This window comes from Amblyraja radiata, chromosome X (genome assembly GCF_010909765.2).
Source record: "Amblyraja radiata isolate CabotCenter1 chromosome X, sAmbRad1.1.pri, whole genome shotgun sequence".
In the NCBI taxonomy this organism is placed as follows: domain Eukaryota; kingdom Metazoa; phylum Chordata; class Chondrichthyes; order Rajiformes; family Rajidae; genus Amblyraja; species Amblyraja radiata.
Genome location: NC_045999.1, coordinates 13,400,046 through 13,427,845, shown reverse-complemented (window position 1 = coordinate 13,427,845; position 27,800 = coordinate 13,400,046). Strand labels below are relative to the sequence as shown.

The window sequence follows — 27,800 nt, the reverse complement described above, 5'->3', positions numbered from 1 at the left end:
TTAAATAGCTCTCTGGATACTTTGAAGAGAGAGCTAGATAGGGCTCTTAAAGATACCGGAGTCAGGGGATATGGGGAGAAGGCAGGAACGGGGTACTGATTGGGGATGATCAGCCATGATCACATTGAATGGCGGTGCTGGCTCGAAGGGCCGAATGGCCTACTCTTGCACCTATTGTCTATTGTCTACATTGCAATCCCTGTCAAGGCTAATGTGTGTGGGTTGCAGGCAGGGAGTTAGTTAGCTGGGACTCTGCCGAATGCCTGTACAATATTGGCCTTCCCAAGCAGACAGACTGCAAATGGAATGAGCTGCTTGCTGGCGTTTAGTGAACCTCGCGTGTTATTCCCTTCATAAGCAGCAGTTTCAGTCTGTGGATAGGGAGTGGGGATTCCTGGTGGGAGGTTTTGGGTGGAAGTGCAATCATCTTCCTATCTTGGGGGTCATTGTTTGCAATGAAGAAAGGTCTCGACCCGAAACGCCACCCATTCCTTCTCCCCAGAGATGCTGCCTGTCCCGCTGAGTTAGTTACTCCAGCATGTTGTGTGTATCTTCGGTTTAAACCAGCATCTGCAGTTCCTTCCTACACATTGGGTCCATTGCTACACGGGCAGGGATGGGATGGGCTTGGGGAGGGGAGGGGTGGGGATTGAGCGAGTGTTGATGTGGCCACAGTGCAGCTGGTATTTAAGAGCCACGCCCGTAAACTTAAGCAAAGTTTGGAGCTGAATTAGTCTCTGTTAGTTCACTGGCTGAACGCGCGGGTAGGTGCTATTCTATTCTAACTAAAGCATAATCCAAATTTGGCAGTTCAAACTGCAGTAATTTATGTTACATTATTTAATGACGGCAGATTTAATGCAGTAATTGTCTAGATTCCTCTGTTTAGAAAGTCTTAAATCTCTGCCTGAAAAAAGTAACATTATAATTTATTATCAAACCAATTAGCCTGTCTAATTCTGTAAACCAAGTACCTCAACTTGTGCTGGGGATAATATTTGGACAAATCATCATTGTTTTTGAGCAGATTTTTGAAGTACTTTGTGCTGGAAGGAACTGCAGATGTTGGTTTAAACCGAAGACAGACACACACAAAGCTGGAGTGACTCAGCGGGACAGGCGGCATCTCAGGAGACAAGGAATGGGTGATTTTTTTCGGGTCGAACGGAAGGGTCTCGACCCTGAAATCACACCTATTCCTATTTCTCCAGAGATGCTGCCTGTCCCGCTGAGTTACTCCAGCTTTGTGTGTCTGTCTTCTTGCTAAAGTGCTTTATTGTTTGAACAATAGTTTGTCTTGTCTTGGTGCTACTTCAATGAAAGTTGTTCATTTTTTTGGTGAATAGTAATCGAAGGCGTATCACACCCTGGGGCGGGCGGAGTGTTGGAGGAACGCCAATGCTACTCTGATTCCAAGCTCTGGACAGGAGAGCAGACTGCACCCATCATAATCTTTCATTCTTTCATTCATTTGTTCCTTTATCTCCATCTCGCCGTCTATGTCTCTCGTTTTCCCTCTCCCCTGACTCTCAGTCTGAAGTCTCAGTCCCGACCCAAAAAGTATCCCATTCCTTCTCCAGAGATGCTGCCTGTCCCGCTCAGTTGCCTCAGCTTTTTGTGTCTGTCTTTCTAGAGTGATTGGGGAACCTGGGGCAGTGGGCAGGGCCTGGCTATGGGCAGGAGTTTGGGAGGGTGACAATAGACAATAGGCAGTAGGTGCAGGATTAGGCCATTCGGCCCTTTGAGCCAGCACCGCCATTCAATGTGATCATGGCTGATCATCTCCAATCAGTACCCCGTTCCTGCCTTCTCCCCATATCCCCTGACTGCTATTTTTAAGAGCCCTAACTAGCTCTCTCTTGGAAGCATCCAGAGAACCCGCCTCCACCGTCCTCTGAGGCAGAGAATTCCACAGACTCGCCACTCTCTGTGAGAAAAAGTGTTTCCTCGTCTCCATTCTAAATGGCTTACCCCTTATACTTAAACTGTGGCCCCTGGTTCTGGACTCCCCCAACATCGGGAACATGTTTCCTGCCTCTAGTGTGTCCAAGCCCTTAAGGTGTGAGGTGTGTTGTCCAGGGGCAGCTGAGACAATGGTTGTCAGACGTCTGTGTGTGTGTGGGCGCGCCAGGGCGTGGCAACCAGACGAGAGAGGCTGGCAGTGGGATAGCATCACTCACTACATGGGATGACTTCCTGAACTGTGAGTCACCCCAGCAGCTAGTTCTCCCACTGCGAGCCTCTCTCGTCTGCTTGCCATGCCCTGGCGCGCCCATACAGACGTCTGTCAAGGGGGAGGGGAGTGAGGGAGGGGTGGAGAGGGAGTGATGGGTGGTGGCAGAGTAGGCGGGGTGGGTCTGGAAGGGTGAGGGTAATGTGGGGGAGTTGGGGTGGAGGGGAGGGGTGGTGAAGTGGGGGGTTGGGGTGGTGTATGTAGGGGTAATGTGGTGGGGTGGACCTTGAAGGGTGGGGATTGGGTGTGTGGGGGGGATGTATTGGATGGTGGAGCGGAGAGGGGTCTGTCATGGTGTGATGGATCTAGAAGGTGATGGTTTGGGGGGGGGGGGGGGGGTGGTTGCCGGGCTGGGGAGTAGGGGGAAGATATTTGAGGGGTGGCATTGGAGGAGGTCTGGGCGGGTGTGGGTGGTGGTGTGAAAGGAGTGCAGAGGGAGGGGGAGAGAGGGAAGTAGGGAGGGAGAGGAAGTGCTGGGTGGTAGCAGAGGGTGGGGTGGTGGAAGGAGTGATCAGGAGCAAGAGAAGGTGACACTGCATGTTGGATCTGAAGAAGAGTCTCGACCTGAAACATCACGCATTCCATCCCTCTAGAGATGCTGCCTGTCCCGCTGAGTTACTCCAGCATTTTGTGTCTATCTTCGATTTAACCCAGCATCTGCAGTTTTTTCCTACACATTGCTACAGGTTGACTTGGGGATTTGCACGATGATTGTCACCCTGTAATCCATGATCCAGGTTAATGAGGATTCCCAGTGACACATCCTTGGCATTAACCAAGACCTGACACTGATCCACCAGATTGTAATGGAGCAAAAATAGATTGTTAAGGGCTTGGACGCATTAGAGGCAGGAAACATGTTCCCGATGTTGGGGGAGTCCAGAACCAGGGGCCACAGTTTAAGAATAAGGGGTAAGCCATTTAGAACGGAGGCGAGGAAACACTTTTTCTCACAGAGAGTGGTGAGTTTGTGGAATTCTCTGCCTCAGAGGGCGGTGGAGGCAGGTTCTCTGGATGCTTTCAAGAGAGGGCTAGATAGGGCTCTTAAAAATAGCGGAGTCAGGGAAGAAGGAAATGGGGAGAAGGCAGAAACGGGGTACTGATTGGGGATGATCAGCCATGATCACATTGAATGGCGGTGCTGGCTCGAAGGGCCGAATGGCCTACTCCTGCGTCTATTGTCTATTGTCTATTGCCTGTCAAACCTAAACATGTGGAAGAATAGTCATCTACAACTCCTGTTTCTCTCCCTCCTTTAACTTTTATCTCCGAAATCTCCATAGCCCCTCTGACCACCTGATGACATTTTATCTTTATACGCCTCATTGTCAACTTCCCCAAGCTAACGATGATTTATTCTACGCTCTCATTCAGCTTCGTCCACTTTGATCCTTCATTTTCACACCTTACATTTCCACATCTCTGTGTCTCCCTCTCCCCTGACTCTCAGTCTGAAGAAGGGTGTCGACCAAAAACGTCACCCATTCCTTCCCTCCAAAGATGCTGCCTGGCCCACTGCGTTACTCCAGCATTCTGTGTCCAACTCCTTTGATAAACCTCGGTATAAGCTCAAGAGTCAGTTCAGGCATAAGGTCTTAGTATAAGTTCATATATTCATAAGTTGTCGGAGCAGAATTAGGCCATTCAGCCAATTAAGTCTACTCCGCCATTCAATCATGGCTGATCTATCTTTCCCTCTCAACCCCATCCTGCCTTCTTCCCATAACCCCTGACATCCTAACCAATCAAGAATCTGTCATTCTCCGCTTTAAAAATATCCATTGACTTGGAGTTCACAGCCATCTGTGGCAATGAATTCCACAGATTCATCACCCTCTGACTAAAGAAATTCCTCCATCTCCTTTCTAAAGGTACGTCCTTTAATTCTGAGGCTGTGACCTCGGGTCCTAGACTCTCCCATTAGTGGAAACATCCTCTCTGCTTCCACTCCATCCAAGCCTTTCACTATTCTGTATGAGGTCCCCGCTCATCGTTCTAAACTCCAGTGAGTACAGGCCTAGTGCCGTCAAACGCTCATCATATGCTGTAGGCTTGGTGCAGTGGCAGGTTGCTCATCATTTTGGGGAGCTTGTGAGCAGTGGTGTGCCCCAGGTTCTGTGCTGGGTCCACTGGTGTTGCTATTTATAGTAAAGGTTTGGATAAGGATGTTAGTGACATGGTTATTGTGTTTGCAGATGACATGAAATTGGTGGTTTTGCTGTCAGTGAAGAAGGTTGACCAATGATAAATAAGATCGTGATCAATTGGGAAAGTGGGCAAAGGAATGGCAGATGGAGTTTAACTCCCACAAGTGCAAAGTGATACATTTTAGTAAATCATACCAAAACAGGGCTTGCATTTTCTCATCCACTCCCTACATACTAGGGGCAGTTAACCTACAAACCCGCACGTCTTTGGGATGTGGGAGGAAACTGGAGCACCCAGAGGAACCCACAGGGTCACGGGGAAATCCAAATGGTCACAGGCAAACTCCACACAGACTGCACCCAGATCAGGATCGAACCTTGGTCTCTGGAGCCGAGCAACAGCAGCTCTACCCGCCTCGCCACTGTGCCACACAAAGGTCGACAGACTCTCAGCTGCAGATACAGTCATTGCCTCTCTGTCTCACAGCCCTGCGGCTGGCATTGCCACCACATCCCCCCCCCCCCATCCCAAATCATTCCAGTTCCTCCTGTATCTCTCCCCTGTCCCTTAACCCACTGCTGCAAACAACACCTTTAGTTTAGAGACAGAAGCACACAGTACAATGCAATATCATTATTTATTGTCATTTGAACCTCAGATGAAGTTCAAACGAAATTTGGTTTCTGCAGTCATACAACAAGAAAAGAACCAAGACACACAACAACACAATTTACACAAACATCCATCACAGTGAATCTCCTCCTCACTGTGATGGAAGGCAAAGTCTTGTCTCTCCCCTGTGTTCCATTCTTCTCCCGAAGTTAAAGCCCCCAGCGGGCGATGGCAAGTCCCGCTGCCGTTAAAGCCGTGCCGGGCGATGTAAGGCCCCGCTCCGGGTCATTTTCAACCCCGCAACTCGGGCGGGAGAAGTTGCTGTTGCGGGAGCTCTGAAAAGCGGTCTCCCACCAGGGACCCGCGAGCTCCCAATGTCACAGGGCGGAAACATCTTTGGCCCACCGTGTCCGCACCGACCAGCGATCCCCGGACACCGTACAAACTCCTCTCAGTCCGTCCTAATGAATCGACTGTGCCCCAAATTAGTTCAGACTAACTTTAGTTAAGTCTGAAGCAGGGTCTGGTCTCAAAACGTCACCTGTCAATTCCCTCTCCACAGATGCTGCCCGACCAGCTGAGTTACTCCAGCACTTTCACTCAAGATTCCAGCACCTGCAGTTTCTTCCATCTCTGCCTTAACTTCAGTGTATGTTTCTCAACCAATTCAGGGACAATGGCAATATTAGTTATAAATAATAATTAATAATAATAAATTAATGTTAATACATTTATCATGTAGCTGCCGGAACCTTCAGTGGTATGTGAATGAGGTGATACATTGGGAAGGTTTTGAAACTGACAAGAAGTATGTCATAGAGTCACAGAGTGGAAACAGGCCGCACGGCCCATCTTGCCCACACCGGCCAACATGTCCTGGCTACACTAGTCCCACCTGCCAGCGCTTGGCCCATATCCCTCCAAACTTGTGCATGTACCTGTCTAACTGTTTCTTAAATGTTGGGATAGTCCCAGCCTCAACTACCTCCTCTGGCAACTTGTTCCATACACCCAAAGTTACCCTTCAGATTCCTATTAAATCTTTTCCCCTTCACCTTAAACCAATGTCCTCTGGTCCTCGATTCCCCTACTCTGGGCAAGAGACTCTGTGCATCTACCCGATCTATTCCTCTCATGATTTTATACACCTCTATAAGATCACCCGTCATCCTCCCGCGCTCCAAGGAATAGAGTCCCAGCCTAGAGTCAACCTCTCCCAAAAGCTCAGACCCTCTAGTCCCGACAACATCCTTGTATATCTTCTCTGTACCCTTTCCAGCTTGATGACATCTTTCCTATAAAGAGTGAACACAATACTCTAAATGCAGTCTCACCAACGTCTTATACAAACTGCAACATGACCTCCCAACTTCTATACTCAATACTCTGGCTGATGAAGGCCAATGTGCCGAAAGCCTTTTTGACCACCTTATCTACCTGCGACTCCACCTTCAAGGAACCATGCACCTGCACTCCTAAATCCCTCTGCTCCACAACACTCCCTATAGCCCGACCATTCACTGTGTTGGCCCTGCCCTTGTTAGACTTCCCAAAGTGCAACACCTCACATTTCTCTGTAATAAATTGAATGAATGAATAAGTTTATTGGCCAAGTATTCACATACAAGGAATTTGCCTTGGTGCTCCGCCCGCAAGTGACAACATGACATACAGTGACAGGGATGACACATAAAACATTAAACGTTGATAATAAAACATTAACAAATAAACATGTGAATTAAATAAAATACCAGCGCAAAAGGAGGCTACAGGTTTTTGGTTAGTAGGTAGAGCTACTACTCGTGGAAAAAAGCTGCTTTTCCATCAACTACCTGGCCAATCGATCAAGATATTTTACAACCATCTTCACTATCTGAAAAGTATTCATTTTTGTATGGATATAGATTGTGCAGAAGCATTAAAGTTGATGCCTAGATGACAGAATGCAGGAAGTGCCCATCCCTGTATTGTGAGAAGAAGGGGAAGTGTGAATCAGATTGCCTACATACTCTGAGAGGAAAGCAGGAATCATTCATTTCTTCAGTTTCTCACCCATTGTTCAATTACAATTACCCCCACACTTCAGGGTGGCACAGCTGGTAGAGCCATTACCTCACAGCGCCAGAGACCCGGGTTCAATCCTAACCTTGGGTGCTGTCTGTATGGAGTTCGCACGTGTAGGAAGGAACTGCAGATGCTGGTTTAATCCGAAGATAGACACAAAATGCTGGGGTAGCTCAGGCAGCGTCTCTGGAGAGAAAGAATGGGTGATGTTCCGGGTCTGAAGAAGGGTCTTGACCCGAAATGTCACCTGATGCTGCCTATCCCGCTGAGTTACTCCAGCATTTTGTGTCTATCTGGAGTTTGCACGTTCTCCCTGTGTGTGTGTGGGTTTCCTCCTGGTCCTCCTCATTCTTCCCACAACTGTATAGGTTTCTCCAGGGATTCTGCCCGACCCTGTTACTCCAGCACTTTGTGTCTTTCTTTGTGAAACCAACATCTGCAGTTCCTTGTTTCTACGTTTTCACTGCTCCACTGTGAAATCTCCTCAAGGTATGCCTACTGTGAGAAACTCTCCTCCTCTCTCTGACGTAGAGGTCCTGACCCGAAACATCACCCATCTATGTTCACCAGGGATGCTGACGGACCCACTCAGCTACTCCAGTGCTTTGTGTTTTTCTCTGGGTTTGTAGGTTAATTGACCTCTGGAAAAATTGCCCCAAGTGTGCGGGGAGTGGATGAGAAAGTGGGATACAACAGAACTAGCGAAACTGGGTGATTGATGGGTTAGCATCGACTCAGGTGGGCCGAAGGGTCTGTTTAAGAAGGAACTGCAGATGCTGGAAAATCGAAGTGCTGGAGAAACTCAGCGGGTGCAGCAGCATCTATGGAGCGAAGGAACTAGGCAACGTTTCGGGCCGAAACCATGTTTCCATGTTGTATCTAAACTAAGATGGCATGGTGGTGCAGCGGTAGAGTTGCTGCCTCACAGCGCCAAAGACCCGGGTTCGATCCAGACCACGGGTGCTGTCTGTACGGAGTTTGCACGTTCTCCCCGTGACCGCGTCGGTTTTCTCCGAGATCTTCGGTTTCCTACAACTCTCCAAAGACGCGCAGGTATAGTTGGCTTGGTATAATTGGAACTTGTCCCTAGTGTGTGTAGGAGAGTGTTTGTGTGCGGGGATCGCTGGTTGGCCTGGACTCAGTGGGCCGAAGGGCCTGTTTTTGCCCTGTATCTCTAAATTAAACCTCGCCGTTAAACACAATAATTGAGCCACTTCAAGTGCTGATATTGCAAGCTTTCTTGTAACACTAGGCGCGACTTTGGCTGGCGCTCCTGGCAGATTACGGGTCGGACTGTGATGGGCTTCTCCAGAGCCACGTTGGGCGGGCCAGATCCTTGGTGTGTTGGGCTCAGTGTTTGCTCATGAGCTCTGTGTCGGCATTAGTTGAGGTTTTCAGCCTGAGCGTTGCCATGGTTTCTGAGACGTCGAGCCCACATGCACATTCCGATCCCTGTGTGTAATGGGGTGTGTTTGCCAACTGGTTGGACCTCTGCAAGTTTTAAACTGTTTGCCGACTCTCTGTATCACACCAGCCCCTCTAACCCTGTTCAGAAAGGGGTTCCACTAACCCAATGCTACTAGTTTAGTTTAATTTAAACTAAACTAGTATTAATCTTAGAATAAAGGGGTGGGCATTTAAGACTGAGGTCAGAAAAAACTTTTTCACCCAGAGAGTTGTGAATTTGTGGAATTCCCTGCCACAGAGGGCAGTGGAGGCCAAGTCACTGAATGGATTTAAGAGAGAGTTAATCCCCCTGTCCCACATAGGAAACCTGAACGGAAACCTCTGGAGACTTTGCGCCCCACCCAAGGTTTCCGTGCGGTTCCCGGAGGTTTTTGTCAGTCTCCCTACCTGCTTCCACTACCTGCAACCTCCGGCAACCACCTGCAACCTCCGGGAACCGCACGGAATCCTTGGGTGGGGCGCAAAGTCTCCAGAGGTTTCCGTTCAGGTTACGTAAGTGGGACAGGGGCATTAGATAGAGCTCTAGGGGCTAGTGGAGTCAAGGGATATGGGGAGAAGGTAGGCACGGGTTATTGATAGGGGACGATCAGCCATGATCACAATGAATGGCGGTGCTGGCTCGAAGGGCTGAATGGCCTCCTCCTGCACCTATTTCTATGTTTAGAGATACAGCGCGGAAACAGGCCCTTCAGCCCATTGTGTTCAGCGATCACTATAGTACACTGTCAATAGACACACAATGCAGGAGTAACTCAGCGGGACAGGCAGCGTCTCTAGTGAGAAGGAATGGGTGACGTTTCGGGTCGAGACCCTTCAGACTGGTTACTATCCTACACACACACACACTTGGGACAATTTACAGAAGCCATTTAATCTGTACAATTTTGGAATATGGGAGGAAACCGGAGCATCCGGAGGAAACAAATAGTGAAAGGCTTGGATAGAGTGGATGTGTAGAGGATGTTTCCACTAGTTGGAGAGGCTAGGACTAGAGGTCACAGCCTCAGAATTAAAGAATGTTCCTTTACGATGAGGAGGAATTTCATTAGTCAGAGCGTGGTGAATCAGTGGAATTCTTTGCCAAGTCAGTGGGTATTTTTAAGGCAGAAATTGCTAGATTCTTGATTAGTACGGGTGTCAAGGGTTATGGAGAGAAGGCAGGAGAATGGGGTTAGGAGGGAGAGCTAGATCAGCCATGATTGAATGGCTGAGCCGACTTGATGGGCTGAATGGTCTAATTCTGCATTCATCACTTTTGACTTTATAAAACGCACAGGGTCGCAGGGAGAACGTGCAAACTCTGTACGGACAGCTCCCATAGCCAGGATCGAACCAGTGTCTGTGGCGCTGTGAGGCAGCAACTCTGCTGCTGTGTCACCGTGCAGCCCCCTCCCGCAGCCTTGTCAGCATTGCCACTGGGTCTCCCCCCCCCTCGTCTGCTTATCTAGCTCTGCTGTCTCACACAAGGGTGGCACGGTGGCGCAATGGTAGAGTTGCTGCCTTACAGCGCTTGCAACGCCAGAGACTCGGGTTCGATCCCGACTACGGGTGCTGTCTGTACGGAGTTTGCACGTTCTCCCCGTGACTGTGTGGGTTTTCTCCGAGATGTTCGGTTTCCTCCCACACTCCAAAGACGTACAGGTTTGTCAGTTAATTGGCTTAGTATGTGCAAATAATTGTTGTGTGTGTGTGTTAGTGTAATGCCCCTGTCCCACTTAGGAAACCTGAACGGAAACCTCTGGAGACTTTGCGCCCCACCCAAGGTTTCCGTGCGGTTCCCGGAGGTTTTTGTCAGTCTCCCTCACTGCTTCCACTACCTGCAACCTCCGGCAACCACCTGCAACCTCCGGGAACCGCACGGAAACCTTGGGTGGGGTGCAAAGTCTCCAGAGGTTTCCGTTCGGGTTTCCGTTCAGGTTTCCTAAGTGGGACAGGGGCATTAGTGTGTTAGTGTGTTGTGTTAAAATGTGGGGATCGCTGGCCGGTGTTGACACAGTGGGCCGAAGGGCCTGTTCCTACGCTGTATCTCTACACTAAACTAAACGACAGTCTGAAGATGGGTCTCGACCTGAAACGCCACCCATTCCTTCTCTCTAGAGATGCTGCCTGTCCCGCTGAGTTACTCCAGCTTTTTGTGTCTATCTTTGGTTTAATCCAGCATCTGTAGTTTTTTCCTACAGTCAGCACTAGTTTGGCCAGCGTGCCTTGATTTCGCAATGAACAGCTCAGCATCATGTCCACTGTGGCCGCGGCAGCTATGATTCATTCGTTCCGCACTTGTTTCTCTTCGAGAGAGGGAGTAATGCTTGGCTGCCAGCTGCAGCTCTCTGGCCCAGCCCGCTTCTAATAACATGGTGAGGAAGGCCAATGAATCATCAGTGTTGGGACCAAGCACACACACACACACAGGCAGATTCTGCTGTCCTCACTGCTCCCAATAATGTGTCGTCTCCTGCCTATGTCAGACCCAATGACAGCATTCTTTTCATATTTTAATTTATTTTCTTTTTGCCCCAGCTTGTTCCTGAATCAAAATGGCCGATATCCACGAGTTATTGTTGGACGTGTGCCTGGCCGGTGATGAGGTGCGTATTCAACTGGGCTGCGATTCTCACTAAGGTTCACAGCATGGGCTATGGGTTGGGGCATGGAACTTGGGTTGGGGCATTGACTATGGGTTGGGGCAAGGAACTTGGGTTGGGGCAAGTTCTTTGAGTTGGGGGCATGGGTTGGGCCAAGGGCTTTGGATCAGGGCGTTGACCTTGGGTTGGGGAAGGATCTTTGGGTTGGGGCCCGGGCTTTGGGTTTTGGTCATTGACTTGGGGTTGAGGTGGGCCCTGTTCTCTGGTGTTCGATTGAGTTTAGGGCTGGGCTTTGTTGATGGAGTTTTGATCTGGGGACATGGCTGGGGTGTCTGAGCCAGACTTTGGTTCTGAGCCTTTGGGCGAGGGATGTAACCTCTATTCGACATGGTCTTGCTATGATCCCAGTGTGGCGGGGGTTACCCTCTGGGCAAGGCTTTAGCCTCTGGTTACGAGTGACAGGGGCTGAATGATCCACTGGTTTAAGGTTACATGCCCAGGAGATTGCCCCCTGGTGCATAATTCTCTAAAACCCAGCACCTCTGTGCAAACTCCTGGCCCAGGACACAACGCTGGGCCTGAAGCCTGGCGGGGGTCAAAGTTCATGGGTCAAAGTGAAGCCTTGGCCAAGGGACAGAGGTCAGGGATGTGGGTGAACACAGAGTGGCGGCGGTAGAGTTGCTGCCTTAAAGCGCCAAAGACCTGGTTTAATCCTGACTAAGGGTGCTGTCTGTATGGAGTTTGCACGTTCTCCCTGTGACCATATGGGTTTTCTCCGGGTGCTCCAGTTAATCTAGTTCTCAAATATATGTAACATAATCCTCGATAATCACCAAATCTCAACATTATAACGCATCAGTTCCATAGACAAAGTCCAGTGTCTGCAAAGGGGTTGAGGTGAATTGGACAGAGCTCTACCTTATGGAAGGACCGTTCTTGAGCCCGATAACAGAGGGGAAGAAGCTGAGTCAGTTACCTTCTGCCAAACAAGAGCAGTAAGAAGCAGGGATAACTGGGGTGTGACAAGTCTTTGATTATAAGTAGTGTGGCACGGTGGAGTTGCTGCCTCACAGCACCATAGACCCGGTTTCGATCCCGACGACGGGTGCTGTCTGTATGGAGTTTGCATGTTTTCCCTGTGACCTGGATGGGTTTTCACTGGGTGTTGCGGTTTCCTCCCACATTCCAAAGACGTACAGGTTTGTAGCTTTGGTGAAATTGTCTATTGTCCCTAGAGTGTAGAATGGTGTTAGTGTATGGGGATCGCTGGCTGGCATGGACAGGGTGGGCAGACAGGCCTGTTTCTGTACTGTATCTCTGAACTAAACTAAACCTTTAAGGCGTGACATCTCTTGGCTCCTTCTCTGAATCTTGTCGTATGCACCAAGATCGTGTCTGCGATGAGGTGCCCACAATATTGGGTCCAGGCACTGTGTACTTCCAGCTGGATCTCCCCCTCTACAAACTACTAACTGTTGAACGATGCTGAGCTTGCAGCCATGCCAACCATACAAGCAGCTACCTCCCTCCAGAAACCACAAACGTTTGTCAAACAAGTTTACATCATGTCCATCACTGTCTGGTGTCAAATAACATAACATAAGTTTCAGAAACAGAATGAGGCCATTCAACCCATCAAGTTGACTGCCTTATGGCTTATCTATCTTTCCCTCTTAACCCCATTCTCCTGCCTACCCTAGTGAGACCACACCTGGAGTATTGTGTGCAGTTTTGGTCCCCTAATTTGAGGAAGGACATTCTTGCTATTGAGGGAGTGCAGCGTAGGTTTACAAGGTTAATTCCCGGGAGGGCGGGACTGTCATATACTGAGAGAATGGAGCAGCTGTGCTTGTACACTCTGGAGTTTAGAAGGATGAGAGGATATCTCATTGAAACATATAAGATTGTTAAGAGCTTGGACACACTAGAGGCAGGAAACATGTTCCCAATGTTGGGGGAGTCCAGAACCAGGGGCCACAGTTTGAGAATAAGGAGTAGGCCATTTAGAACGGAGACGAGGAAACACTTTTTCTCACAGAGATTGGTGAGTGTGGAATTCTCTGCCTCAGAGGGCGGTGGAGGCCGGTTCTCTGGATACTTTCAAGAGAGAGCTAGATAGGGCTCTTAAAGATAGCGGAGTCAGGGGATATGGGGAGAAGGCAGGAACAGGGGTACTGATTGGGGCTGATCAGCCATGATCACATTGAATGGCGGTGCTGGCTCGAAGGGTCAAATGGCATACTCCTGCACCTATTGTCTATTGTCCCCATAATCCCTGACACCCGTACTAATCAAGAATATGCCAATCTCTGCCTTAAACATATCCATCGACTTGGCCTCCACAGCCAATTATGTGGCAACGAATTCCACAGATTCACCACCCGCTGCCTAAAGAAATTCTTCCTCGTCTCTAAAGGTGAGGCTCTGGCCATTTGTGGAAACATCATCTCCACAGCCACTCTATACTGGCCTCTCACTGTTTAAGTTTCAATGAGGTACCCACTCATCCTTCTAAGTCTCCTTTGAGCCTACATTTGGAGTTCCATCACTGTCCTTTCAAAGGTGGACACAAAATGCTGGAGTAACTCAGCGGGACAGGCAGCATCTCTGGAGAGAAGGGATAGGTGATGTTTCGGGTCGAGACCCTTCTTCAGATGGTCAAACCCTCTCCACACATCCTATAGACACCGCTCACCTTCCTGCTAGTTTGCAACTGGTAAAGCCCCTCTTAATCTCCCACAATATATAAACACTCCTCACTTCACCCGAAACCATTTAAGGTGGTGCAGCGGTAGAATTGCTGCCTCACAGCGCCAGAGACCCGGGTTCGATCCTGACTACGGGTCTACCATTAGTGTGCAGGATAGTGTTAGTGTGCGGGGATCGCTGGTCGGCATGAACTCGGTGGGCCAAAGGGCCTGTTTCTGCACTGTAATATCATAATGTTCCCCTGGTCTTTATAGCTCGGAGCCTGTTTGGAGGTTGTAGTGTTTCATAGCCTGATGTTTTAAGGGAAGAAGCTGTTCCTGAACCTAGACGTTACAGTTGTCAGGCTCCTGTACCTTCTCCCTGATGGCAGGGGTGAAATGAGTGTGTGGCCAGGGTGGTGATAGAACATAGAACAGCACAGCAACAGGCCCTTCGGCCCACAATGTCTGTGTTGAACATAATGCCCCTCAACTTGAAACTGCGAGCCTTGATCTTCTGACCTATGTAACCGGAATTACAAGTTATAGGAGTAGAATTAGGCCATTCGGCCAATTGAGTCTACTACACCATTCAATCATGGCTGAACTCTGGCTCCTAATCCCATTTTCCTTCCTTCTCCCCATAACCCTCGACACCCGTTCTAACCAAGAATCTATCTATTTATTTATTTATCTGAAGAATGGTTTTGGCCCGAAACGTTGCCTATTTCCTTCGCTCCATAGATGCTGCTGCACCCGCTGAGTTTCTCCAGCACTTTTGTGTACCTTCTAATCAAGAATTTGTCTATCTCTGCCTTAAAAATGTCCACTGACGGCCACCACAATGAGTTCCACAGATTAACTACGCTCTGACTAATGAATTCCTGAGCTTCTTTTCGCTGAGAGTTCGCTGGGTTCAGTTTAGTCACTCTGCAGACTCAGACAGCCTTTGTTTGCTGGTTGCTTTTGGAACAGCTTCAATCACCTGCCTACCCTGGGAGTGATGATGATAAGGAATTTCCTGGAGACCGCACACACAATGCACAAACACCCCAGGCCTGTCACCTGCCCCTCCCTCACCGTCACCTCCAGCACTTCTCAATTTGATAGTCAGTGCAGACTCAATGGGCTGAAGAGCCTGCTTCCATGCTGAATTTCGCAATTACTCAAATTGGACCAGAACATCTTGCAGGAAGGAATTTAGTTTAGTTTATAGATAACGAGTCCTTCGGCCCACCGAGTTCGCACCAACTAACGATCCCCACACATTTACACTAGGGGCAATTTTTACATTTACCAAGTCAATTAACCTGCAAATCTGTACGTCTTTGGAGTGTGGGAGGAAACCGAAGATCTCGGAGAAAACTTACGCAGGTCACGGGGAGAACGTACAAACCCCGTACAGACAGCACCCGTAGTCGGGATGGAACCTAGGTCTGGCGCTGTAGGGCAGCAACTCTGCCGCTGCGCCACCGTATCTTGTGAACATGGACTTATGGAGGTGGGTTAGAGTTAGGTTCAGTCATGTGGATCTCACTGTGCCGAATGGGATGAGATCCCCCTTAACCCTGTGGCAAAGCTGCATGATGGGGTGCGGTCCCCCACTGGCCCGTGGAGGGAGGGGGGAGGGGGTGAGACCCCGTGGCTGGTTGGGTGGGGATGAACTCCTTACTTTCCCTTTCAGATCTCCTCTGGAGCCACAGTGAAGCCCTACCCAAACTTCAACGCTGATGATGATGCCGCCATATTGGTGCGCGCCGTGGAAACCAAAGGTGAGCTGATTGTGTGTGCGTGTGTGTGTGTGCGTGTGTGTGTGTGCGTGTGTGTGTGTGCGTGTGTGTGTGTGCGTGTGTATGTGTGCGTGTGTGTGTGTGCGTGTGTGTGTGTGCGTGTGTGTGTGTGTGTGCGTGTGTGTGCGTGTGTGTGCGTGCGTGTGTGTGCGTGTGTGTGTGTGTGCGTGTGTGTGCGTGCGTGTGTGTGCGTGTGTGTGTGTGTGTGTGTGTGCCGAGACACGGGCCAGGGACCCTCAGCCGCTGGCTGCTCCCACTCACTCCCTGGAGATTGGATACTGTCGCTCCCGCTCATCCCAACATTTCCAACATTCCCAATCAACCCCAACATTCCTAGCTGATCGATCGCAACATTCCCAATTGATCCCAACATTCCCAATCAACCCCAGCTAACCTCCCAGCTAATTCCCAGCTAATCACGACATTCCCAATCGACCCCAATGTTCTCAGCTGATTGCCACATTCCTCATTGATCCCAACATTCTCAATTGAATCCAACATTCCTAATTGACCCCAATGTTCAGCTGATCGCAACATTCCCAGTCGATCCCAACATTCCCAGTCGATCCCAACATTCCAAATCGATCCCAACATTCCCAGTCGATCCCAACATTGCTAATGGACCCCAATGTTCTAACCTGATCGCCACATTCCTCATTTATCCCAATGATCCCAATCGATCCCAACATTCCCAATCAATCCCAACATTCCTAATTGATCCCAGTGTTCACAGCTGATCGCCACATTCCTGGCCAATCTTCACAATCCCAGCCGATCCAGGCATTCCTTGTAGGTAATTGGCTTGGTATAAATGTAAAATATAAATTGTCCCTAGTGTGTGTAGAATAGTGTTAGTGTGTGGGGATCGCTGGTCGGCGCGGACCCAGTGGGCTGAAGGGCCTGTTTCCGTGCTGTATCTCTAAACTAAACTAAAAACTAAAGGGAGTTTAGCCGTGCGTTGGTCGGTCGGTGTTGGGCCGGAGGAGTAACACTGTCCTTGCTGCAGGAGTGGATGAGCACGCCATCATCGACATACTGACCCGTAGAAGCAACGCTCAGAGACAGGACATCGCATTCGCCTTCCAACGGAGGGCAAAGAAGGTGAGTAAACACCTGTCCGTCTCCCTGTCCGTCTCCCTGTCCGTCTCCCTGTCCGTCTCCCTGTCCGTCTCCCTGTCCGTCTCCCTGTCCGTCTCCCTGTCCGTCTCCCTCTCCCTCCCTCAACAACCCAAGCCACCATCTCTCCATATTGACCAGAGATAGACCCACATTGACCACTGCTGCCTGGTAGCCTCTGTAGCCGATCAAGGAGGTACTGGGCCCACCCCAGGGTGCAGTAACAACACCCCAGGGTGCTGAGCTCATCCATGGGTGCTGGAGCACTCACTGTGGGCCGGGGGTGAGAGGGGGGAGGGAATCCTTGGGGCCATGGGCCGGAGATGATCACCTCTGCCGTGTTTCTCTGCAGCCGATGGAGGAGGTAATGAGCTGTACCCTGAAGGAGCCTCTGAAGTCGGCCATCCTGGGGCTGATGAAGCCCCCAGCCAAGTACGACGCTCAGGAGCTGAAGAAAGCCGTCAAGGTGAGCACTTCTCCGCCATGACCCACAACTAGAGGGTGCGAGCTACAGGGAGAGGTTGAGTAGGCTGGGACTCTATTCCTTGGAGCGCAGGAGGATGAGGGGTGATCTTATAGAGGTGTATAAAATCATGAGAGGAATAGATCGGGTAGATGCACAGAGTCTCTTGCCCAGAGTAGGGGAATCGAGGACCAGAGGACCATAGGACATAAGTTCAAGGTGAAGGGGAAAAGATTTAATAGGAATCTGAGGGATAACTTTTTAACACAAAGGGTGGTGGGTGTATGGAACAAGCTGCCAGAGGAGGTAGTTGAGGCTGGGACTATCCCAATGTTTAAGAAACAGTTAGACAGGTACATGGAGAGGACAGGTTTGGAGGGATATGGACCAAAAGCAGGTAGATAGGACTAGTGAGACTCAATTTTCACTGCTACAACCGATGATACACAACTTTACCTCTCCACAAAACCAAACACCTCCCTCCCCCCTCCCCCCCCCCCCCCCCCCCCCCCCCCCCCCCAAACTGCCCTCACCACCTTTCTTCAAGTTATCAGCAACTGGATGTCACTCAATGGAAATAAAACAGAAATCATGCTAATTGGCTCAAAGTCCACACTCTCCAAAACCCACCCGTTCACCATTTCAGTTGATGGCTCACCCATACCCACCTCCTCCCATGTCAAAAGTCTCGGCGTCATTCAGGACAGTACACTTTCCTTTGGCCCCCACATCAGCAATATCACACGCTCTGCATACTTTCATCTCCGCAACATCTCCAGACTCCGCCCGTCCCCCTCCAAAGACAATACAAAAGTCCTCATCCACGCTCTGGTCACATCCCGCATCGATTACTGCAACGCCCTCCTCACTTGCACCTCCAATAAACTTCTTCACCGCCTCCAATGCATTCAGAACTCTGCAGCCCGGATCATCACCCGCACCAGATCATCGGACCACATCACACCCATCCTCACTCAGCTCCACTGGCCTCCTGCCTCCCCCCCCCCCCCCCCCCCCCCGTAACCCCTGACACCCGTACTAATCAATGACCTACCTCTCTGCCTGAAAAATACCCATTGACTTGGCCTCCACAACCTTCTGTGGCAATGAATTCCACAGATTCACCACCCCCTGACTGAAGAAGTTCCTCCTCATCTCCTTCCTGAAGGGACGTCCTTTAATTCTGAGGCTGTGCCCTCTAGTCCTAGACTCTCCCACTAAAAACAGACCACACACAATTACATTGGGTGTTGGGTGAACATTTCTGATGGAGATGAATCAAGTCAAGTCAAGAGAGTTTATTGTCATGTGTCCCAGATGGGTGCAAGAGGACAATGAAATTCTTGCTTGCTGCAGCACAACAGGATATTGTAAGCATAAATACAGAACAGTTCAGTGTCTATATAGCATAGAAAACATTTTTCCTGCATCTAGCCCATCCAATCGCTTAAGAATTGTATATGTTTCTATAAGATATCCTCTCATCCTCCTAAATTCCAGTGATTACAAGCCCAGTCGACCCATTCTTTCATCATATGTCAGTCCCGCTATTCCAGGAACTGACCTGGTGAACCTACACTGCACTCCCTCAATAGCAGTAATATCCTTGCGCACAATACTCCTGGTGTTTCAAATTAACTTCCCAGCATTGAGGCCATGGTTACCCTCCATGCCTATTCTGAACGGGTCATCTTGTAGAGCTGTCTGGCACCTTGTTCTGAGCTGTGTACTGGGATGAGTTGATCAGGAGGGCAGCTGGGGAGATTCAATGGGGAAAGTGTGTGCACGGTGGCGCAGCGGTAGAGTTGCTGCCTCACGGCTCCAGAGACCCGGGTTTAATCCTGACTACGGGTGCTGTCTGTGCGGAGTTTGTACGTTCTCCCCGTGACCCACGTGGGTTTTCTCCGGGATCTCCGGTTTCCTCCCACACTCCAAAGACGTACAGGTTTATAGGTTAAAAAAAAATTGTCCCTTGTGAGTGTGATAGTGCTAGTGTCACAAGTGCTAGTGATCGCTGGTCGGCACTGACTCAGTGGGCAGAAGCGCCTATTTCCACGCTATAACTCTGATGTCTAAAGTTCATAAGTTCTAGGAGCAGAATTAGGCCAATCGGCCCATCATGTCTACCCCACCATTCAATCATGGCTGATCAATCTCTTCCTCCCAACCCCATTCTCCTGCCGTCTCCCCATAAGCGGTGCTGGCACGAAGGGCCGAATGGCCTCCCGCACGTATTTTCTATATAACCCTTGACACCCATCAGCGCCTCTACTTCCTGAGAAGATTACGGAGAGTCGGATTGTCAAGGAAGACTCTCTCTAACTTCTACAGGTGCACAGTCGAGAGCATACTGACCGGTTGCATCGTGGCTTGGTTCGGCAATTTGAGCGCCCTGGAGAGGAAAAGATTACAAAAAGTAGTAAACACTGCCCAGTCCATCATCGGTTCTGACCTTCCTTCCATCGAGGGGATTTATCGCAGTCGCTGCCTCAAAAAGGCTGGCAGTATCATCAAAGACCCACACCATCCTGGCCACACACTCATCTCCCTGTTACCTTCAGGTAGAAGGTACAGGAGCCTGAAGACTGCAACAACCAGGTTCAGGAATAGCTACTTCCCCTCAGCCATCAGGCTATTAAACCTGGCTCGGACAAAACTCTGATTATTAATAACCACTTTCTGTTATTTGCACTACCAGTTTATTTATTCATGTGTGTATATATTTATATCATGGTATATGGACACATTTATCTGTTTTGTAGTAAATGCCTACTATTTTCTGTGTGCTTAAGCAAAGCAAGAATTTCATTGTCCTATACAGGGACACATGACAATAAACTCACTTGAACTTGAACACCCGAACTAATCAAGAATCTATCTATCGATCTCGGCTTTAAAAATACCCATTGGCTTGCGGCCTCCACAGCCGTCTGGGACAATGAGCTCCAAGGTCTAAAGGGGAGAGCGTGGGGGCCACACAGAGGGGCTGCGTAAACGGCAGAAAGAGGGAGCCCCCCCCCCCCCCCCCACAGTGTGGGTGCAAGAGTGAGTGTGAGAGTGAGTGTGAGTGGGTGTGTGCAAGAGTTGGTGTGTGTGGGTGTGTGTGTGAGTGAGTGTGTGTCTGAGTGTGGGTGCAAGAGTTGGTGTGAGTGTGAGTGAGTGTGGGAGTGAGTGCAAGAGTGAGTGGGTGAGTGTGTGTGTGAGAGAGAGAGGGGCTGTTAGTGGTGCCAGTGACACAGCTCGTCTCTGCCACCTGCTGGCGGCAGGTTGGGACTGCGGGAGGTTTGTTAGGTTTCAAGGCCAGACTGTGACTGCGACACATTCAGGCAGAGCTGAACCACCGTCAGACAATTACCATGAGCTCTCGAAAGCGTAAACTTCCTCCCCACCCATCATATTCTGTTTAGAGTAGAAACCTGTTTTAATTCAACAGCAAAACCCCGCGGATGGAAGGTGATGGAGTTTTGGTCGGCAATAGTTTGTTCAGTTTTGATCACGCCTGCTTGGTGTGAGTGTGATTCAATGATATTTATTGTCGCATGTACCTAGCTACAGTAGGTAAAAGGTAGAGCACCAGAGATCCGGGTTCGATCCCGACTACAGGTGCTGTCCGTATGGAGTTTGTACGTTCTGCCCGTGACCTGCGTGGGTTTGCTCTGCGATCTCCAGTTTCATCCCACACTCCAAAGACGTACAGGTTAATGGCTTGGTATAAATGAAAAATTGGCCCTAGTGTGCATGTAGGATTGTGTTAATGTGCAGGGATCACTGGTCGATGTGGACTCGGTGGGCCGAAGGGCCTGTTTCCGAGCTGTATCTTTAAACAAAACTAAACTAAACCTGCCCCCGGGAATGGCAAGGTACACAGGACATCCGATCTAAGGGACCACCTTGAGGAATATTGTGTGTTTGCGGATTACTTTAGCTCATGTTGCTTTGTGTTAGTTTATGTCACTTTATGCTATATTTTGTTACTCTACTTTATGAAGATAGACAATAAGATAGACACAAAAAGCTGGATTAACTCAGCAGGGCAGGCAGCATCTCTGGAGAGAAAGAATGGGTGACGTTTTGGGTCTGAAGACGGGTCTCGACCCGAAACGTCACCCATTCCTTCTCTCCAGAGATGCTGCCTGTTTCGCTGAGTTAATCCAGCTTTTTGTGTCTCTCTATGGAAACAGGCCCTTCAGCCCACCGGGACCACACACACCATCAATCTCTCAGTTCTGTAGTACTTTAGACTTTGCCCACCGAGTCCGTGCCGAACAGCGATCACCCACTCACGCTAGTTCTATCCCACACACTGGTGACAACATGCAGAAACAATTAACCTACAAATCTGTACGTTTTTGGAGTGTGGGAGCAAACAGGAGATCCCGGAGAAAACCCACGCGGTCACGGGGAGAACGTACAGACAGCACCCGTAGTCAGGATCGAACCCGGGTCTCCGGCGCTGTGAGGCAGCAACTTTACCGCTGCGCCACCGTGCCACCCTCACTGGTGTGGTTTGTGGCTTTTGTTTGACAAGTACGACTGTGTTGTGTTGTTTGCAGGGCCTGGGGACAAACGAAACCACCCTCATCGAGATCCTCTGCTCTCGCAACAACAGGGAGATCCACGAGATGGGCAGGGCCTACCAGGAAGGTAAGTGAGAGGGCGCTGAGCAAAACACACAACGCTCCACCTACATCAGTAACTTGTTGAACTTGTTGCTTAACGGCTCAAACGTAGACACAAGACACTACACTGGCATTGAGCGCAAGAGTCAGGGTGTCAGTGCTTGAAGAGTATAGACAAACAACTCCAGATGCTGGTTTATACCAAAGATAGACACAAAGTGCTGGAGTAACTCAGTAGGTCAGACAGCATCTCTGCAGGACGTGGATAGGTGATGTTCATTTCAGTTTGGGACCCTTTTTTAGTTTAGAAATAAATAAATGTAGTCCCCAATGTTCTCACGGCGCCCCCACCTACGCCCCCACCTACGCCAGGTCCATCTTTGTTCTCAGAGGTGCATCCTAATGTGACCGCTGGCACTGATACGGGCAACAGCTTACCAACGTCACTCTCATAGATAATAGACAATAGGTGCAGGAGTAGGCCGTTTGGCTGATCATCCCCAATCAGTACCCCGTTCCTGCCTTCTCCGCATATCCCCTGACTCCGCTATTTTTAAGAGCCCTATCTAGCTCTCTCTTGAAAGCATCCAGCGAACCTGCCTCCACCGCCCTCTGAGGCAGAGAATTCCACACTCACCACTCTCTGTGAGAAAAAGTGTTTCCTCGTCTCCGTTCTAAATGGCTTTCTCCTTATTCTTAAACTGTGACCCCTAGTTCTGGTCTCCCCCAACATCGGGAACATGTTTCCTGCCTCTAGCATGTCCAAACCCTTAACAATCTTGTATGTTTCAATGAGATATCCTCTCATCCTTCTAAACTCCAGAGTGTACAATCTCAGCTGCTCCATTCTCTCAGCATATGACAGTCCCGCCATCCCGGGAATTAACCTTGTAAACCTACGCTGCACTCCCTCAATAGCAAGAATGTCCTTCCTCAAATTAGGGGACCAAAACTGTACACAATACTCCAGGTGTGGTCTCACTAGGGCCCTGTACAACTGCAGAAGGACCTCTTTGCTCCTATATTCAATACCTCTTGTTATAAAGGCCAACATGCCATTCGCTTTCTTCACTGCCTGCTGTACCTGCATGCCTACTTTCATAGACTGATGTACAAGGACCCCCAGATCCTGTTGTACTTCCCCTTTTCCCAACTTGACGCCATTTAGATAGTAATCTGCCTTCCTGTTTTTGCTACCAAAGTGGATAACCTCACATTTATCCGCATTAAACTTCATCTGCCATGCATCTGCCCACTCCGCCAACCTGTCCAGGTCACCCTGCATTCTCATAGCATCCTCCTCACAGTTCACACTGCCACCCAGCTTTGTGTCATCTGCAAATTTGCTAATGCTCATCAACGGCCCTCCCTCCCTCTCTCTCCGCCGGCCCGGTATGCTCCTCTGATGGCCGTGCCCGCTCCAACATGGTGGCTCAGCGCTCGCTGCAAGCTCCCTTCAGCGTTGGCGCTGGCTTTAGTTGATGTTGGCGTCATGCTCGGCATGGATACTGTGGGTGGAAAGGCCTGTTCTTGTGCTCTGCTGTTCGATGCTTTCTGTTCTAAACATCTGTCTGTGTTCAGACATCAACTCCCTCTGCAGATAGACACAAAACGCTGGAGTAACTCAGCGGGACAGGCAGCATCTCTGGAGAGAAGGAATGGGTGGCGTTTCGGGTCGAGACCCTTCTTCAGTACTTGCTGCCTCTGGTTCTTGTAATTTAAATCTATCACTGACCCCAGGAAGCACATTCCGTGCCTTATCCAAACTCCACGCACACATTCCCTCTAATTTGCTTTCTTCTGCCCTCTCCCTACCTGGTTTGATGTATCTTGGCTGACTGTGTGTCCAGTTGCTGAATGCTAGGACTTAGCCCGGCAGAAGAGGAACTGCTTCCATGATCTTAGAGTCACGGAGTCATACAGGACTGAAACAGGCCCTTCAGCCCTACTCGCCCATACTGACAAAGACACCCCATTGAAGCTTGCCCACCACCTTGAACACAAGTCATTTGGAACTGGTGCAGATGGGGCACCAGGGTCGGCATGGGCAAGTTGGGCTGAAGGGCCTGTTTCTGCACGGTATGACTCTCTGACCACCATAATACAGCACTAACAAAGTGGAAGACTAACGGTGTTTCCAATCTTTACAGCCTACAAGAAAGACATGATCTCGGACATCAAAGGAGACACGTCTGGAGATTTCAGTAAGCTCCTGTGTATTTTGGCCAAGGTAATTTCCCTTCTGTGTTGAGCATGAATCCTGCTGTCCTGCTGTCCTGCCCCCAGCTTGCTCAGCCCCTCAGTAACACCCACACAGTGTTATGTTGCCATCGTCTGTGAGAAGGTGGAGAATTACTGGGACTGTTGCCGCACAGCCAGATGTTGGAATGAGGACCCATGTGAACCGGGGTCGCCCAGAGATGGGGTCACCTTCCTCGGGCACTAACTGACCACGGTTCCCCAACCTTTTCCTCCGTCACGGAGACTTGATGATGTAGATGATACTTTATGTGACGAGCCACAGTGATATTCTTTGCTTGCGTATCCAAGGTATGCAAAGAGGGGCCACATAAAGGGCACCGACTGTGTTACAAGTATTCACTTTTAACGCAAACCATTTTTAACACACATTGCGATTGTGGTCCCTGTTCGCTCATGCTTGTTCCCCCTCCATGCCCAGTCCCCCTTTGTTCTTCCTCTCGACGGTTCCCCGGTCCCCCCACGTGGCCCATCCTCGACCGCCTTGGCACGGCATCGATATCGACCACAGACACGACCCTCCACTCTACCCTCTCACCCACTCACGATCTCACTCAACCGACCCACCGCCCACCCATCCATGACCCCCTCACCCACCCGACCCCCTCACCCACCCACGACCTTGCCCACCCACTCGTCGATCGGCAGCTGGATCTGCCTGGACCCGAGACTCCAAGCTACAGGGAGAGGTTGAGCAGGCTGGGTCTCTATTCCTTGGAGCGCAGCAGGCTGAGGGGTGATGTTATAGAGGTGTACACAATTATGAGGGGGAATGATGGGATAAACATATAGTCTTTTCCCTGTGGTCGGGGAAGCAAGAAGCAAAGGTTTAAAGTGAGGGGGGGGGGGGGAGGATTTAATAGGAACCTGAGGGCAACCTTATCACACAGAGGGTGTATAGAACGAGCTGCCGGAGGAGGCAGGGACTATGACGGCATTTAAAAGATATTTGGACAGGTACATGGATAGGAAAGGTTTATTGGGATAAGGTCGAAATGTGGGCAGGTGGGACTAGTGTAGATGGGGCACCAGTGGGCAGGTGGGACTAGTGTAGATGGGGCACCAGTGGGCAGGTGGGACTAGTGTAGATGGGGCACTAGTGGGCAGGTGGGACTAGTGTAGATGGGGCACTAGTGGGCAGGTGGGACTAGTGTAGATGGGGCACCAGTGGGCAGGTGGGACTAGTGTAGATGGGGCACTAGTGAATGACTGCATCAACTGTTCCCGTGTGCAGGGTAGCCGGCCCGACCCATCGAATGTGGAGGATCAAGCCCTCATCGATGTTGATGCCAAGGTAGGTGCCTCGATGACGCCCTCTATGCAGGCAATGTGTGGGTCATTACCCCTCACTATAGCCTTCAGTGGCAAAAGTGTGCGTTGGAACGCCTCGGTAGGCTGCTGCAGTGTGTCACAACCCCATGCGAAGCCCTCAGTGGAGGCTGTGTGTGTCTATCCCCACACTAAAGCTCTCAGTTCAGTTTAGTTTATTGTCACGTGTACCGAGGTACAGTGTAAAGCATTTGTTGCGTGCTAACCAGTCAGCGGAAAGACAATACATGATTACAATCGAGTCATTCGCAGTGTACAGATACATGATTAGGGAGAGATGATAATGAACAGCCTCAGTAGTGTGTGTGTGTGTGACAGCTCGAGGGAAGGTCTTGCAGAATTCTTCACCTGAGCCGGAAGGAAGGTCCTACAGAATTTAAAAATAAATTGGATAGTTATATGGACGGGAAAGGAATGGAGGGTTATGGTCTGAGTGCAGGTAGATGGGACTAGGGGAGAATACGTGTTCGGCACGGACTAGAAGGGCCGAGATGGCCTGTTTCCGTGCTGTAATTGTTATATGATTATTATATGGTTATAATTCTTTACCTGGGCTCGAGGGAAGGTCCTGCAGAATTCTTCACCTCAGCTCGAGGGAAGGTCCTGCAGACCGTTCACCACAGCGTACCTGAATCGTCACCCACTCCTTCTCTCCGGAAATGTTGCCTGACCCGCTGAGTTACTGCAGCATTTTGTGTCTACCTTCAGTTTCCACCAACATCCGCAGTTCCTTCCTACACTTCAGGAGTTGAGGGAGTTGGTGGACCTTCCAAATGCTTCTTGTGTGTCCCTGTCTCTGCGGCAGTGATCTAGTGTTCACACAGAGAGCTGGCCCATGATAGAGGTATGGAATACCAGCGGGGATGGGCAGCAGGGTGGCGCAGCTGGTAGAACCTCTGCCTCGCAGCGCCCGAGACCCTGGTTCGATCCTGACCTCGGGCGCTGTCAGGCACGTGCCGTCGGGTTCGGCAAGGTAAGCACTGCCTGCCCTGACTAAAATTATATAATGGTAATTACTAAATATAAATAGTAAAGGCATGGGAGAATTATGCCTATCTAGGAGATCGATCTCTTACGTAGGCATAATTCTCCGTGCCTTTCAACCGCAGCACTTGCAACACGAGAAGGTCTGAGCAGTCCACGTGCCGTCAGCGCTGCTTCAAGCTGTCAATTTCAAGGGGAGCTGAAGGCAGCTGAAAATCTGCCTTGGCTGTACTGTTTCTTGGCGGGTTTATCCAAATATGGATTGCCATTATCTTAAGAGTAGTTTAATAAACAAAGAGAGAAGAATGGAGTTTGTGTACCGATAATGTGGTAAGTACATTACTTGGTGCTATATGTTTTTAAATACCGTATTTGGGAGGGTGGGGGGGGGTTCCTTTCACAGCGTTTGGGGAGTCTGGCCCGGGGTAAAGTTGCGGGGAGGGCAGGAGCGTTGTGAAGGAGGGGATGGGGCTCATTTGCGACGCTCTGGTCACGGAGCCACTGCATTGAGGCCGGGGAGTGGATCAGCTCGGGTGGCTACAAGCGGCCGCTGGGCCTGACAGTGGAACCAGCCGCCACCTCAGTGCCTCTGCCGGCCCCCGCTCACCTCTGGCAGCTCTCCATCTAAAAACCTCTCTCCTGCCGCTCGCTGGCCTCACTCATGTCAGCCGCGTCCCGCAAATCCTTAAATTCCAACAGCGCGATTGAGGTTACTCGGCTGTGGGAATTGAAGGATTTGCGGGAAGCGGCTGACATGAGCGAGGCCAACGAGCGGCAGGAGAGAAGTCGTCGAGCGGCAGGTGAGAGGTGTTCAGACGGAGAGCACTGCCAGAGGCAGAAGGCGCTGAAATGGCGGCCAGTTCTGCTGTTGGGTCCCAGCGGCTGCTCGTAGCCTCCCCGGCCACAATGCGGTGGCTCCGCGCCTGGAACGCTGCAACAGCGGTGAGTGAGTTACTGGCATGATCCACGCCCACCACCTGCCATCACCCTTCACCCCCCACCCATTCAGGAGACTTGGAAGCCTTGGGCAATTGAATTCTTACTGTCTTTATTTTTATTTTTTATTTTTACGGAGAGAACAATCTGCGCATGCGCGGTTTACGTTTTAAAAAAAAAAAAGCCGACTGACTGCCTATCCTGAGTAATCACCCATGGCACGTGCTTGGGTGCTGTCTGTGTGGTGTTAGCACGTTCTCCCTGTGACCATGTGGGTTACCTGTGGGTGCTCCGGTTTGTAGGTTAATTGGCACTCTGTAAATTGTCCCTAGTGTGTAGGGAGTGGATGAGAATGTGGGATAACCGGGAACTAGGGTGAACAGGTGATCGTTGGTCTGCATGGACTTGATGGGCCGATGGGTCTGTTTCCAAGACGTATTAGTTTTGTTTTGTTTAGCGATACAGCGTGGAAACAATCCACCGAGTTCCCCCATCCGCAATCACCCATACA

General features: G+C 50.1%; 1 protein-coding gene across 1 annotated transcript in view; it reads left to right on the top strand.

Annotated features, from left to right (window-relative positions):
* Positions 1-634: 634 nt before the first annotated feature.
* anxa2 (annexin A2) overlaps positions 635-27,800 on the top strand; it is a 33,114-nt gene continuing 5,948 nt past the window's right edge. The window contains exons 1-8 of the mRNA XM_033014763.1: positions 635-764; positions 11,042-11,109; positions 15,478-15,565; positions 16,590-16,684; positions 17,052-17,165; positions 21,716-21,806; positions 23,932-24,011; positions 25,275-25,334. Coding sequence (XP_032870654.1) covers positions 11,059-11,109; positions 15,478-15,565; positions 16,590-16,684; positions 17,052-17,165; positions 21,716-21,806; positions 23,932-24,011; positions 25,275-25,334 — 579 coding nt within the window. The 5' untranslated portion in view covers positions 635-764; positions 11,042-11,058. The remainder of the gene's footprint in view (positions 765-11,041; positions 11,110-15,477; positions 15,566-16,589; positions 16,685-17,051; positions 17,166-21,715; positions 21,807-23,931; positions 24,012-25,274; positions 25,335-27,800) is intronic.